The sequence below is a fragment of the Benincasa hispida genome, chromosome 5 (genome assembly GCF_027475165.1).
Source record: "Benincasa hispida cultivar pf3 chromosome 5, pf3_genome.v1.1, whole genome shotgun sequence".
Taxonomy (NCBI): Eukaryota; Viridiplantae; Streptophyta; class Magnoliopsida; order Cucurbitales; family Cucurbitaceae; genus Benincasa; species Benincasa hispida.
Window position 1 is genome coordinate 28,891,490 of NC_143482.1, and position 16,007 is coordinate 28,907,496.

General features: G+C 33.2%; 1 protein-coding gene across 1 annotated transcript; it reads right to left on the reverse strand.

Annotated features, from left to right (window-relative positions):
* Positions 1-5,920: 5,920 nt before the first annotated feature.
* On the reverse strand, positions 5,921-9,113 carry LOC120078658 (B-box zinc finger protein 21-like). Its single transcript, XM_039032951.2, has 3 exons — positions 8,824-9,113; positions 8,362-8,733; positions 5,921-6,254 (listed from the first exon to the last, which is right to left on the reverse strand). The coding sequence occupies exons 1-3, from the start codon at positions 9,007-9,009 to the stop codon at positions 6,246-6,248; spliced, it is 567 nt and encodes a 188-aa protein (XP_038888879.2). The 5' UTR covers positions 9,010-9,113; the 3' UTR covers positions 5,921-6,245.
* Positions 9,114-16,007: the final 6,894 nt, after the last annotated feature.

Genomic DNA, 16,007 nt, shown 5'->3' on the forward strand with positions numbered 1-16,007 from the left:
GATCAGAAGTAGGAGCCGAGTTGTCAAACAAGGGATTTTCTCTAATGATGATTCTACCTTTAAGAAATTCCATCAACTGTTCCCAAATTTTCTCCATGGTGAAAGAGTCTTGTTCTTATTAATGCAAAATCTTCTTTAAGTGACTGCGGGTGACAGGTCCCATGTAGGAGTCGCTTGCAGCAGTAGCTTTGGATGCAACTTTATTTGGTATCGTTTGTTGATTTTTTGACTTGGATGATGAGAGAGAGATGAAAGGTAGAGAGGTCCCACTAGGCGTGCCAATTTGTTCGCACGAGATTTCCTAAGAAATTTATTTCGTGTATTTGAACTTTTGTATTTATATCAATTTCAGTATAGCAAGTATAATATCTAACACAATAATTCTTTGATGCATTCAAAATGAGCTTTAATATTTAAACTGGTTAATCTTCTTGGATGATCGACCTTTGGGCTTGTTGACCTTCTAAGATTATCGATTTTTGTGCTTGTTAATCTTTTTGGATGATTAATCTTTGAGCTTGTTGATCTTCTTGGATGATCGGCCTTTCGGCTTGTTGATCTTCTTGGATGATCGACATTTGGGCTTGATGATCTTCTTGGAGAATTTTTGTTCACACGAGGCTTCCAGAGAAACTCGTTTCATGGAGTTGGACTTGAGTTGGTATTGATGTTGATGTTGATTTGATGCGATGTGGTTTGATCTCTAGTACTTGATCCCCTGATTCTCTCTCAATTGAATGTGTCTGCTTGACTTGAAGAAGTTGAGCATGTGGTGTTCTTGAAGTCGAAGTATTGGAAGAGTCTTTGCATCTTTAGGAGACTTGTGTTTTTAAGGAGTGTGCAGCTTCAGGAGTCTAGAAGTCTTCTGCTTGTTGGGAGAATTTTCTCTGGACTCTCTGGAATGTAGAATTGCTGGCCCCCGCAAATGAAGAGAACTTCTCTATTTATAGAGTTCTCAGGTGGGCTTCGTGGGCTTAGGCTTGGTTGGTCCTAGGCCTGGCCCTTGGGCCTGATTTGACATTTGGGTCGAATTTAGCCTATTTTTTGCCTTAGTTAGATTTTAACCCAAATAATAATATTAAATTAAGCAAAATTAATTTTATCCGATTCAATGGTCATGATGAAAACACATGGCGTCATTAAAATTTGTCTTCAACTTCAATTTGGGACACATGTCAACTCCTAATTCGTCCCAAATTTGACGATTTGGAACTTTTCATTAATTTAGTAAATGGCGTGACAATTTGTGATTGGTTCAAAATTTCTCCTTCAACAACAATATCAAAGTGGATCAATTAAGTTTACATACTTAATATCAAACTGTAATATTGTATCAGTCACATAATTGATATACCCAAATATATTGTTTAAGTGATATACATCAAATAAAGAAGTTAGAAAGAAATAAAAAAGCAGTTATATCAACACTATATTAGATTTAAGAAATGAATGTATCATACATCAATCTCTAAATACATGAAGTAAGACATAAGTGAATTAGTAGTCAGTGATCAACATGCAATCAAATACAATAAGGTAATATGCTACCTACTTCACATGAGAAAAAAAAAAAAGGTAATCATATGTATCAGAAGGCAATTAAAGGACAAAATTAACAACTACTAGTTATGTGAAAAAATATGAAGGTAATCAAATGACAATCAAAAGACAATTAAAAAGCAATATCATAAACTACTAACTATGTGATAACAAAGTGTAGAAGGTTTCACATTGACAATCAGAAACTACTAACTATGTGATAAAAAATAGAAGTAATTAGAAGGCAATCAAAAAGTAATCTGATGCAATCCAAAAACTACTAACTATGTGACAAAATATAGTGGTAATCAGATGGTAAACACAATATAATCAGATGACAATTGATAAAAGATAATAGTAAACATAAGGTAATTATAAAACAATTAGATAGCAATCAGATAACAATCAATATCAAATAACAATTCAACAATAATCAAATAGTAAATCAATATCGTTAACAATCAGTATAAGATAGTAATTAGATAACAATCAATATGAAATAACAATCAGACATTAATCAGACAACAATCAAATAACAATTGATATCAGTGGCTATCAGATGGTAATTAGATGCAAACACACATTTTTAACTGTGAGTGCATTTTGGTCATCCTATTAGTTCAATTGGGCTGGGCTTGTTATTTTATCATTTTCTAAAAATTTCATATATGTAGACTATGGACCTAATATCAGTATTCTTTTTTGATAGCCTTGCAACTATCCCTTAGTACAAAGTGTAAAAGATGCTTCTGTGTGGAAGTGAAAGGAGCTCAAACTTAGGAAAAACCTAAATTATAACTGAAAAGTAGGCTTTACATAAGAGGTTGAAGAATCAGTAGTCTATTAATTAAGAGGGCATTTGGGGCGCAGAGTAGGTTATTATAGTTTGTAGTTATTATAGTCTGTGGGTTATAATAAACTGCCTTTTTTTATAGTCTATGTTTCGGGTGCAGACTATTATAATAGTTTGTGTTTGGAGGTGTAGAGTATTGTAGTCTATCTTATAATATCTGTGTTTGGAGTGCAAGTTATTATAGTTTGAATTATAACAGTCTGTAATTTGAATGTAGATTATTTTAGACCGTGTTTAACCTTTTTTTTACTATCATCTTTTATAATTAATACTAATAATTATGAATATGAAATATCATATTTTGAAATATAATTAAGACTATATGTTCCACCAATTTATACAAAATTAATTTGATCGTAATTTATGCTAAAAGCTAACAACTATTTTTTTGTCATTTTAGGACGTACCTTGGTTAACATGGTCAAAAAGGAAAAAAAAGTACATTACTTTTGGATGCAAATCATATGTTTCATATATAAACCTTTCTTTTTTTGAGGTACAAAAAATGTAAGACAAAATAACTAACTCATGATTGCATGATTAAAATATGACCAGAAAAATTTCATACGAAATGTACTACAAACTTAAATGCATAATTGAAACAAAGTAATCATTGTTCATTATTGAAAAGCAGTCCAAAACACGGGTTGATCAAACATTCTCTTCAAGGAAGAGGTTGCAATAGTCCAATTTCAGGGCTGTGGGAACGGATAAGAAGCTCTCTATATCTTGCACATTGCAGAATATGATTTGCATAAGCTTCACCCTCTGTCGGTTATTAAGGAATATCTTGGAGTTGGTTTACGACTTCCGCATGTAGTTCGATTTTGGTTGCACACTTCTTTTTCGGCCATTCTGAAATCGCATTTAATTGGTCATTTGCAAACTCCATCACACTCCTAACTATCTCTACCATTTCATATTGATTCCCATTTCACTTCCTCTTACTTCCTTTCAAAGCATTTCCTCCTTCAATGTTTCGACCAGTATAGAGTAATGTTATTCATCCAAACATAAACAAGATTTATAAAACTGTTATCCAACTATAAATGCATCTAAACAACCATATATTACTCTTTCCATTATACAAACAACTATAATTAAGAATATATGAATATTAGTCCAAATTACTATAGATTCATGTTAACGAACCTCACACAATGCTCGAATATGCTAATAGTCCACCCTAACGAAAGCACACAAAAAAAATGTTTGATAGTTATCACCTTAGCAAGAGAAATTCGGTAAACAGTGTTTGATCCGGTTGATTTGTATAAGACCAATCCTAAAACAAGTTACAATAAAGAACATTAGTATTATACTTAAGATGTTATAACAAGGAGGTACTCGTCAACACCCATGATAAAAAAAATATATTGGATAAAGAGGGAGAAGACATACCATTTTCATTTATAAAGTAGATAGAATGTGTTTGTCCTTATACTTGAAGGCAAGTGAGAGCATAATTATAAAGTACAAAATAATAATAATAATAATAATAACAATGGAATAGGGTCCAGCCTCAAAATTATGAAATTCATTAATTGAAACTTGAATTTCAGATAATATCATGAATAATGATAAATGAGAAATCAACAATGTAGATAGAACAACCAACAATTGATTTTAAATCATAAACAAACAATGGCGAATTATTTCATTCAAGGAAGAAGAATTGAAAATTAAAGACGAACAATAGAGACAATAGAAACCAAAAAGATGTAAAGTTCATGGAAACACAAAATAAAAAAATGTCGAAGACAAGAGCAATGAGATACAAATTGCATTAAGCAAGTGGATGGAATGGGTTTGGCCTAAGTTGAAAGTGAAGTGAGACACATATACTTTGTGAACTATTAGTCCATGAAAAATTTCATGTGAGATGCACATATAAATAAAAGTCAATGCTTTTGACAAAAACCTACCTAGTAAATAATAACTAACAACCACTGTCAATAAGTATACAATAAACCATCTGAAAAAAAGGAAATATGGCAATGATGAATACAATAAACAGTACCTGACAACTACTGTCAATCAATATACAATAAATCATCCTAAAAATAAGGGATATGCTAATGATGAATATAGTGAACAGTACCTAACAACCACTGTCAATCAATATACAATAAACAATTGTCAAACAGAGGCCAAAAGTTACAAAATGGACAAACAATAAACAAATAGTGACTGAAATGGACAAATAATGGACAAATAGTTACCAAAATTTACGAAAATGACCAACCAATGGACAAACAGAGGCCAAAAGTGACAAACAATTGACAGACAATGAACAAAATGGACAAACAATGGACCCTAATTTAAAAAATAGACAAACAATTAAACCAAGAATGAACATAACACTATAGACAACACAATGAAAATACCCTAATCAAAATCCTTCTTCTTCATCAATATAATGAAGAACATGACATATAAACAATACAATGAAAATAACTTAATTAAAATTACCAAATTTCATCAATTCATCAAATAACCTAATCAAAATTACCAAAATCCATCAAATACCCCATAGAATCAACAAACAAAGACGGTAATAGCAAAATAATGAACATGAAACGAAATTTAGAGCATAATTTCGAAGCAAAATAATGGACAACGATGGACAAACATAGAGCATGATTTACAAAATTTTGAGCTAAAATTTGAAAAAAAAAAAAAAAAGGACCTCATCATCAATTGAGAAAGGAAAATCGAAGATTACCTTCGACCTCCCCCCTACCAAGCTCCAGATCTCGTCTTTCACACCCTACCACTCTCCAAACGATAACCTCCACCCCCACCAAGCACAATCGTCCCTTAACCACACAAAGTAGGGCCTATTTCAACAGAGTGAGAAGATCAAATAAAGAAGAAAAGGGAATCAAAGGTTTGGAGCGGTGAGAGAAAGATCGTTTGGAGCGACAATGGAAAGAGAAACGATTTATAGATCTGTGAAGGGTCTAGAGAAAAACATGCAGGAAGAGAACCACCATTTACAGATCTGGTTTGGAACTGACGAAGATGAAGAAATACGAAACCAGATCTGAAGACAACACCCCAGATATAAAGCTTTGAACGTAGTGTTCGATTGGACAAGAACGAAGACAGAAATGACGAGAGAGAAGAGAGGAGATGATGCAAATAGTGAATGGCGTTGATCGTGGGGTTGGGAACAATATTCCCTAGGGTTATAATCTGAAGATAAAATTGGAGCTCCAACTAAGCCCCAAACACGTAGTGGGCTATTATAACCCACTCCACCCTTGGGCCCAAACAGACCCTAAGTCTTTCGTGTAACTGCTTAACATTTTATCTAGTAAAGTTTCATTCCACCGGGTAGACAACCCCCAAAGTAAATGATGTTGTACTGAACTATATTACCATTTTTTGTGTCTCTCTAATTTTGCATTCATTGTTTGTTATTAAGCTATTTGATGTGTATGTTATCTTATTACAACTTCGTGTTTGACTTCTTGGTATTTCGTGTTCGATCCTCTTTAAAATTCTTTTCAACTCATTCCAAGCTGATCCCCAAACAGTACTCCATAAATGAATAAAAAGGAAATCCCACAAAAGTTGAAGGTATGGATGGGCCAAAAGAAGAGCGCGCTTCTTTCTTATCCAAAATGTAAGTAGACACACACACAAAAGAGGCTCCCCATTGACAGGAAATGCAGGAGATTTCAGAATTAAAATCAAGAACATCTGAATGTTGTCGACCAAAGATGAATCTCCGCTGCGACGACCACCGTGACGACATTGCTTCTTCTCCTCCATCTGAATCTCACACCACTGCCACAGGAACTCCAAATCCTCCAATGCTCCGGTGAGATAGAATGTGTGGTGCATTCTAATTCCACTACACCATCAACAAATGGAAAAACCCAATCACCATCATCGCTCTGCAGCTGGGTTCGTTTATATAATTAACAACATTTTAGACCCATCTCCACACACTCGGAGTGAAAAAACAAAAAGAAATTATTCCATTCAAGTCTCTACTTTGGACTTCAATTTTAATCCTTCTATTATTCTAAAAAAAAAGAACCATCCTTCTATTTTCAATAAATCTTATATATATATATATATATATATGCTTTTTTAACTTAAATTTTGGAAACATATATATTCGAATAATATAGTTTATTCTATTTTAATCCATGTTTTCTTCAATTTTAATTCTTGTAATGTCAATAAATCTTAATTATAGGCTTCTAAGAAATCTTAAATTGAGTCTCTCAAAGTTAATTTTTATCAAAATTAGTTAAATAATAAGAATGATTTTCAAGCTAAAATAAACATTATATGAATATATTTTCAAAATTTGTAAAAGAAATGAAAAGGCCCATAAACTTTGTACCTTGAGTAAAAAATATTCATGAACTTTCAAAAGTTTCAAAAATACCTTTAAAACTTAAAAAAAAAAAAAGTTAAGAAATGCCCAATTCTAAATGGAAATCGTTAAAGTTTTGTCTAAAAAATATCCTTAACTCAAAAAAATTCAAAAATAACTTGATCGTTAATATATTAACAAAAATTATTAATTCCTTGTTACAAAAAAAAAACTTTTAATTAAAATTTTTTTTTAAATGCTCCTATATCAATTTGTTTGAAGTTTTTTTAAGTTAGAAAAATCTAATTTTAAAATAAATTATATAAATATACTTTTTATATATATATATATATATATACAACTTTCATTTTTCTTTTAATTTTTCAATTCCTAGCTTACACAAATTGTCTCAACAAAAAAAAATTAAGCTAAAACTTAAAATCCCACCAAATCATACAAAATTTCAAAGTCAAAATCCCCACTCAAACCATACCAAAATGATAAATAGTAAAAAAAAAATGTATTTCACTATTAAGACACTCAACTACTAACATATAACTTTGTTAAAATATTTAAGTCCTAAAACTCCTAGGTCTTTATTCTCTCTCTTCTTGTCATAGTCTATATACCTTAACTAAGTATGTAATTTCATTTATTTAATTATTTTTTTATAAACAAATGTTAATAAAAAGGGGAGTAAAAGGGTATTGAAGAAGGGATGGGAGAAAAAAGATAGAAAATAAAGAAGCAACACCATATTAATATTAATAGATTTTGTTTATATAATGGTAAGGGTATTTTTTAACTTTTTTATTTTTTAAAAAAATTAAAGATATTTTTAAAATTTTTTAAAGGTTAAGAATATTTTTTACACAAAATAATAACAAGTTCCACAAAAACTAATGGAAAGTGTATTTTTTAACTCATTTTGAAAGTTTATCATATTTTTGAAACTTCATTTTTGACACAAAGTACAAAGTTAAGGGATGTTTTGTATAATTTAGCCAAATAAAGAAAACTAAATGTTTAAACTTCAAGAGGGTGGAATAGACTATTATAACCTACACTATATTTGAGGCTCAAATTATACGATAGTTAGTATTTCAACTATTATAAATTAGCATTAACTACAATCTCATTTGGCAATCATTTTATCTTTTTGTTTTATATTTGAAAATTAAGTCCATAAACACTATTTTCACCTCCAAGTTTCTCATTTTTTATCTACTTTTCACCACGGTTTAAATTTTAAAAAACCAAACAAAATTTTGAAAACTAAAAACAGTAACTTTCAAAAAGTTATTTTTATTTTTAAAATTTAACTAAGAATAGGGTAAAAAATGTAAATAAATTACTATTTTAAATCTATATTTATTACAATATTTATTATTTTGTGTTCATCATTTCTTTCTATCTTTAATACAAGATTTATTATTTCCTACCCAAACTATAATAATCCTATAATAACCCACTCATCTACCCTAATTCCATTACTAATTCGAAGATATGGCAAAAAAAAAAAAAATTAATTAATTAATTAAAAGGATATTAGATTAAAACGTGTCTATATTTTGGATAATTTAAAGGAACAAATTAGGACAAAAAGGATATCCATTTCCAAAATGCAACAAACCTTGGAGAAAGCAAAAGGAGGAGGAGCAGTGGTAGAGGTAGAGGAAGAACCAATAAATTCTTCAAAATGCCAATCAGGAAGCGCCTCAATCAAATACTCTGCCACACCATTCATGGCGTCGGCGGTGGCAATGGGGGCGGTAGAAGTCGAACTCTCCGCAACAGAAGGCGAATGTGAGATAGAAGTAGAAGAAACATTAGCGGGCAGAGGCTGCGAATTAGGTAGAGAAGCAGAAACACATGAAAGCTCAACACCAGTAAGAAGAAAACGTTCATGATTCCGAGTAAGCCGATTCACCGAATGGATTGGAAGATCGCAATCCTTGCACAGAATCGCCCTGTCTTGCTGGCAGAACAAGAACGCTCGTCTTTCCTGCAAGAAAAAATTTGAATCGGGAGGATCTGGAAACAGTACTGAAGAAGAAAGGGGATAAGATTAGGAAGGATCTGAAACTCCGATCACCTGACAGATGTCGCAGAGAGGGAAATGGTTGTTGTTGCTGTTGTCGGAGTGGAGGAGGGGGAAACGATGGTGGTTAGAGGCGGCGAGGTGGAGGCGGTGGTCGCAGGCGGAGCAGAGGGCGGCGTCGTCGGCGGTGCAGAAAAGCAGCGCCTCGTGTTTGCTGCACACGTCGCATTGAATCTTCATTGTTCTGCAAGCTTAACTCTAACCAAGAGGGGAAGGTGTACGGTTATACACGCCTTTTTTACGTGACGCCCAATAAATCTTCTCCACAATATATATTTATGCTTAAAATATGGAAAATTTTACACTTATTTATTAAGTTGATATTTATTCGTTTCGTAGACCCTAAGTAATTATTAAATTCTATTATTGGGGTAAGAAATGAATAGAAATTGTATGAAAATTTTTTCATACTAAAGTAGTATTAGAAATTTTCTCGTTAGAAATAACCATAAAATATTTTCATCTTTAACAACTTGCACACTTTTTTAAAAAATCCATTAAAATAGTTATGCAACTCACTGTTGGGTAAAGATTTACCAACTTTTCCAAATCTTATCATCCAAATAACTATTGGATAGCTGTAGTTTTGAGAATTTGGGAAAGATTTGGTAAAGATTAAGTAAGATTTGGAAAAGTTAAGTAGAATCTGTGTTCATTCGGGTCGAGAATTCGGTGGGAAAGTTCATAGTTTGAATAGATAAAAAGATTAATTTTTTATTCAAATCTCAAGGCTCGGTGAGAAGTACTAAGAAAAACTACTTGAACGATTTTCTAAAAGTGTGCTAGTTGTGAAAGGAGGAAACATTTTGAGACTATTTCTAACCATTTTCCTAAAACATCCCTATTTTTTGAAACTTGTTTAATTTAAATTATTTTCAATTCATTAATTTTAGTTTCTTTACTCTCAATAAATTTTAAATTTAGATTCCAATGCTAGTTTATTATCGATAATTTTTTAGAAAAAAATGTTGTTTAATAACATTCTTACCAAAAAATTTGAAAACATATTCAAATATTATATTTTGCATGAAAATTATTATTATTATCTAATAAATTTGGATAAAAATAATTTTAAGAGATTAAATTTAAAATTTATTAAAAAATATTAAAAATATTCGAAACTAAAATCAAACGAAATTCAAAGTCTAAACACTAAAATGAAAATTTCAACCTCTCTAAATATATTTGGTAAATAATAATTAAACGCAGCTGTTGGACTCTGGTTTTTTTTTTTTTTTTTTTTTTTTTTTTTTTTGTAAAGATATTGTCTTTCCAACTGAGGCAGTTGGAGTTATTAACTAGTATGAGAGAATAGAGTGGGGAAGAATATTAGAGAATAGGGTTATATTAGAGAGTATATTGGTAGATAGGATAAATAGGGGAATATAATGGGATCCCCATGATCCGATCCCTAAGAAAGGTAAATTATGCAACTTGTCTTATAGATTTTAATATGTATATATTCTTAAGGGGAAAAACAACCTTTTGTCCCTCCTGTTTCAAATTAGTTATTTTGATCATCAAATTTTTAAAAATAAGTCGTTATCAAAAAAATTTTAAGGAGGTTAACAAGTATAGAAGGTGCATCTAACGCGAAAAGAAATCCGAAACAACTTAATGACAATTAAGAGGTAATGTTTATGAGATTAAGTGTTGGAAAGTTATGATTTTTCTATAGTTTTTGTAGTTATTAATCCAAAATAGATTAAATGTAGAAACTTATTGAAGTTGATCTATTGATTTGTATTGTTCTTCATATAAATAAAGTTTATGACTATCCTTCAGATATACTGTCTTGACAAGTTTAATTATTTAGAAGTTTTTCCTGTCAATATTGATGCATTTTGGTTCATGAATTATTTTCTGTTAGTTTTGATAAGTTTACTTACTGAACAGATAAGTTTGATAATAGTTTCCATTGAGTTGTTTGTGTTTAAAAATTTTATAAATATTACTTTTTTTTTAAACCCATGCATTTTGTCAATTGTATTTAGTTGCTATTAGTCTTTTTTTTTTTTTTTCTTTTCTTTGTTTGATTCCGCTACTTGCATGCATGGGTTGATAAGTTGTTGTGAATTGAGTTGTTTATAGTTTTTTGAGTTAATTTTAGTTCACAAGTTTTATTAGATTGTTAAGTTTACTTCTTTTGGTATGTTTGGTTGTTTTTGTTTAACATTGAAAAACATAGGTAGTTGTTTTTTTCAATGTTGTGCTCTCAAACGATTATGCAAATATGTGAAAATGCTTGTTGTTACTTTTTATATTGCTACTCACTAGCTGCTCGTTGGAGATCATTTTAGAAAATGGTCAACAAATGAAAATTAATTTGTTTCTATTGAATGGTTTATGGTTTCTATTGAATTTGTTTTATTTGGTGAGACTTATAAACAATTTTGGTCATAAATTGTTTTTGGTTTTAATATTCAAACATGTGACTTATAAATAGTTTTGTTGATAAGTTCATGATTTTATGTTGATATATTTGGTTTTGATATTTGGTTCCCATTTTTGCGAAATGTCCATTAGGTTTTGATATTGGATTCTCATTTTCATGAATGTCTTTTAGTTTTTTCTTAGATATTTCATTTTTTTTATTTTCATGAACGTAATTATATCATCCCAAATTCAATTAATTATTTCCATGTGTTTACATATTGCACTTTTTTAGTTGACAATTTTTTATGTCTCGACATGGTCTTTGTTGAATGAGAAATTTTGGACCAATCACAAGTTGTCACGTCATTTACTATATTAATGACGAAATTTCAAATCATTAAATTTGGGCTCAATTAGGAGTTGACATACTTCTTAAATTGAAGTTGAAGACAAATTTCGATGACGCCACGTGGTTTTATCATGACTATTGAATCAGATAAGATTAATTTGGCCCAATTTGATATTATTATTTGGGTCAAAGTCCAACTAACCCAAAAATAGGTTGAATTTGACCCAAACAGCAAATCAGGCCTAAATCCAATTAATTGGGCCCAAAGACCAGACCCATGGACCAACTAAGCCCAACTCTAACTAATTGGGCCCAAAGGCTAGACCCATGGATCAACCAAGCCCAAGCCATCCTGTAAACTCTATAAATAGAGAAGCTCTCCTAGAGAGAAGCTCTCCTCATTTGGAGAGGTCGGCAATTCTACACTCTAAAGAGTTTAGGGGGAATTCTCCATAATCAGAAGACTTTTTGACTCATGAAGTTGACCACACTTGAAGACTGAAGTCCTTTGAAGACACAAGCATTTTGAAGGCTAACTTAGTGTGAGGCAAACCACCAAGAGGTGTGCGTTGTGAGAGTATAGTGAGTTAATCCTCTTTGCTTAGTGTGAGGCTGTAGCAACGCTTGTCTATGAGTTGTCGCAATGCTTTTCTATGAGCTGATTAGCTGGGACTAACTGTCCGAGAGGGTAAGTAGTAGAACTCACTAAGCAAAGTAAGCAGTGTTCCTAGAGATAAGAATAATCTTATATTCAACACAACCATGCGTTATAGAGATATAAGTATGCGGCTGACCATCGAGAGGTGTGCAACGCGTTAGTGTGGCAAGTTGGGATTACCCTTGCGATCAAACTTAAGTTTGCGGTGAATTTATCCCCTCCATCATTCTATTTATTTTTCCATGCATCTTATTACGTGTTAACAGTTATCGCGTCTCTACCAATTCTTATAGTCATACTTCTATTGCTTAATCTGTTTAGTTAGGAGTAGGAATAGCAAATAGTCTTTTAACTTCCTTATTCTTTTTATTCATCACCTCAAATGCATTGCTTCAAAACATTTAGTTACAAGTCCCTGAGTTCACCTTGGATCATCCCGAGAAACTTGTGTTCTCGTAATACTTGGCGAGAAAGCAAGAAAACTTGTGGCAGGAACGCATGGTCAACGTATATATTCTTAAATGCATATTGTATATCTCTTAGTCCAACGCATGACCATCGATACATGGAGATCAATGCATATTATAAGATGCATGCATATTTACTCTCCATTTTCCAACTAGTTTTTGGCGCACTTCCCTGGGACTTGGCAGTTAATAGTTTGTTAAGTTTTGTGTTTTCACAGGTACTCTTTTTATCATGGGCGTATTGTAGCTTATGCGACCAAGTTGCAAACAATATTTGAGTGAAGGCGATGCGTCGAGAGCCAATATTGACCTCGAAATAGAAAGGCCATCTGTCACACGAGCTAAAAGCAGTCTTAGGCGCATGTCAATCAACAGGCGGCCATCAAATGCTGGAAGCTCCGATGGTCAGGATGAGTCTCTTGACCTAAGCAGTTGAGATCAATCTCCTGCATGGAAGACTCCTTGCGGTGGCTTCACTCTAATTTCTCCAGGGACGTCTTCTACTCTATCTTTACTTTGCTTTCCTAGTTAAATTTAGTTTATTTATTTGATTAATTGTCATTTTGGATTTGCGACTACTTTCTTGGATGTGATGTGCGTCCGCTCCTTGTGGGTGCGATAATAATTCTCCTCGGTGTGTGGTTTCAACGGAAGAATCCTCTCCATCATTCAATGCATGGCTATGACCGCATGAATTCTAAAGTATGGTCGCAATTGTTATTCTGCTCGAAGGTTCTTTTCTTGTTATCTTTTATGCATTATCCTTCTGAAATTCTCTTTTGACAGCTCGGCTAACTTTGCGTTGAAAGATTAGCACCAATGCCAATACTTATCATTCACTCAATCCGCTAACTAAACGTCGCAAGACTCACCTCACTTAATAGCTTCTTCAAGGTTTAACAGTCTAAGTTTTATCATTTTCAAACCTCTGCTCAAACACCTTTTACCGCATTCCTAAATGAGTTTGTTTTTAGCTTTTCGGCAAGAGTACTGCCACTTTCTAAGTTTGGGTCCGGTTAAATGTGTCCATCACATTGCGATGCTAAATAAAAAAAAATCATAATAAAAACTCAACTGTTAGCGCAAAGGGGAAACCCATGCTGATAAGAGTTAAAGTTGTGAAAGGCACTTACCCGTAGTTGGATACTTCGCATGACACCCGTGTAGGTAAGCCAAAACGAAAGTAAGCGACCAAGATCAATGCATAAGAACAACTCCTCTGTCTGGTGCAACCCAAATAAGCTAAGGCAAGAGTTGAGTTGAATATGGCACGCAACCGAAGTTGGATGCCCGCATGACACCCGTGGGGTTAAGCCAAAACGAAGAGCGTAACCAGGTTCAACGCCTCAAACTAATAATGTATCGCAAAGCTTTGAATTGTTTTAAATGAACGCATTATAAAAAGTTAAACGCAAAGTTGCCAGAAATGGGTAAAGTTTTTTTAGCAGAGGCTTACCAGATTTAAACTTAGAAAATATCTCCTTGAAAAAGTAGCCTAAGTTGAGGAGAGCGTTGCTGGCAAGTTTAGAGGTATAAGTGAATTATATTTTGAAAAGCTGATCATCGCAAAGAAAAAGCCAGAGGGTGAATTTTGAATTTCCTAAATATAAGACATGCTTGAGGACAAGCATGATTATAAGTTTGGGGGTATGATAGCTAGTAGAAATACAAGTTATTGTAGCCTTTTGTTTAGAATTGTGAGGGCTAACAAGTAGAATATGCGGTAATAATACTAAGAATTCATGTGAAAAATGTGCTTGCGTCGATCAGCATGGGAAATCTCTGGTAACCCAATATTAGGCGTTATTCGGCGTCAAAATGCCTATTTTTGTAGCTATCGTAGGAATCGATCGCATGCGGTGAATCCCAGACCATCGCAAAGTTGATCGCATGGAGGTTGCGGCTACAGAGTAATAACCATGATAGAAGGTGATCACAAGGTTGGTGGAATGCGATGGTACTTCGGAAAACAAGCATGAATGCATACCTTGGGAGTACCAAAAAGATGATGTTGACATTTCACCTACCGCACCAAAAGTGGCAGTGATTCAGAGTAGGACCATCAATGTTGTCAGTGATTGAGCTCTATAAATAGAGCCTTAGAGTCCAAATTCAATGCATTTGAGCTTCTTCCTTAAGGCAGATCCTTGTGATCACAGATCAAAGCGTGAGAAGACATTCTTTGAGAGTATTTCATTCCTTCAACCCATTCCGAATGACAACCGGAGCTTTGCCGGAGATAGATCTCGAGAGAGACTACTCCACCGCCCATCCATGGTACCACCGACAGCCTTGATATATATCTGATGGAAGCAAGAGATTGCCTACATCTAGCCCTCCACCTCTCCTCTTATCTCTGTATTGTATTACATTTTGGCTTAAGACATTAATACATTTTGCAATCAATGCATCTCTTTATTTCCTTTGATACCATCTTCATTATCTTATTCTTTATCATCCCTTACTTTCATTGCAACGAACTAAGTAAGATTACAAGCGTAATTGCATACTCAATCATGCGGCATAGAGATATGAAGCATGTAGCAAACCACCGAGTGGTGTGCGTTGCGCGAGTATAGTGAATTAATCATATTTGCTTAGTGTGAGGCTGTAGCAACACTTGTCTATGAGCCGTCGCAATGCTTGTCTATGAGGTGATTAGTCGAGACTAACTGCCTGAGAGGGTAAGTAGTGGAACTCACTAAGCAAAGTAAGCAGTGTTCCTAGAGATAGGAATAATCTTATGTTCAACACAACCATGCGTTATAGAGATATAAGTATGCGGCTGACTACCGAGAGGTGTGCGACACGTTAGTGTGGCGAACTGGGATTACCCTTGCGATCAAGCTTAAGTTTACGGTGAATTTATCCCCTCCATCATTCTATTTATTTTTTCATGTATCTTATTACGCATTAACAGTTGCCGCATTTCTACTAATTCTCATAGTCATATTTCCATTGCCCAATCTATTTAGTTAGGAGTAGGAGTAACACATAGTCTTTTAACTTCCTTATTCTTTTATTCATCGCCTCAAACGCATTGCTTCGCAACATTTAGTTACAAGTTCCTGAGTTCGACCTCGGATCATCCCGAGAAACTTGCGTTCTCGTTATACTTGGTGAGAAAGCAAGAAAACTTGTGGCAAGAACGCATAGTTATCGCATATATTCTTAAACACATATTGTATATCTCTTAGTCCAACGCATGACCATCGACGCATGGAGATCAACGCATATCATAAGATGCACGCATATTTACTCTCCATTTTCCAACCATCACCGATCATTCAAGAAGATCAACAAGCACAAAGGCCGATCCTCCAAGAAA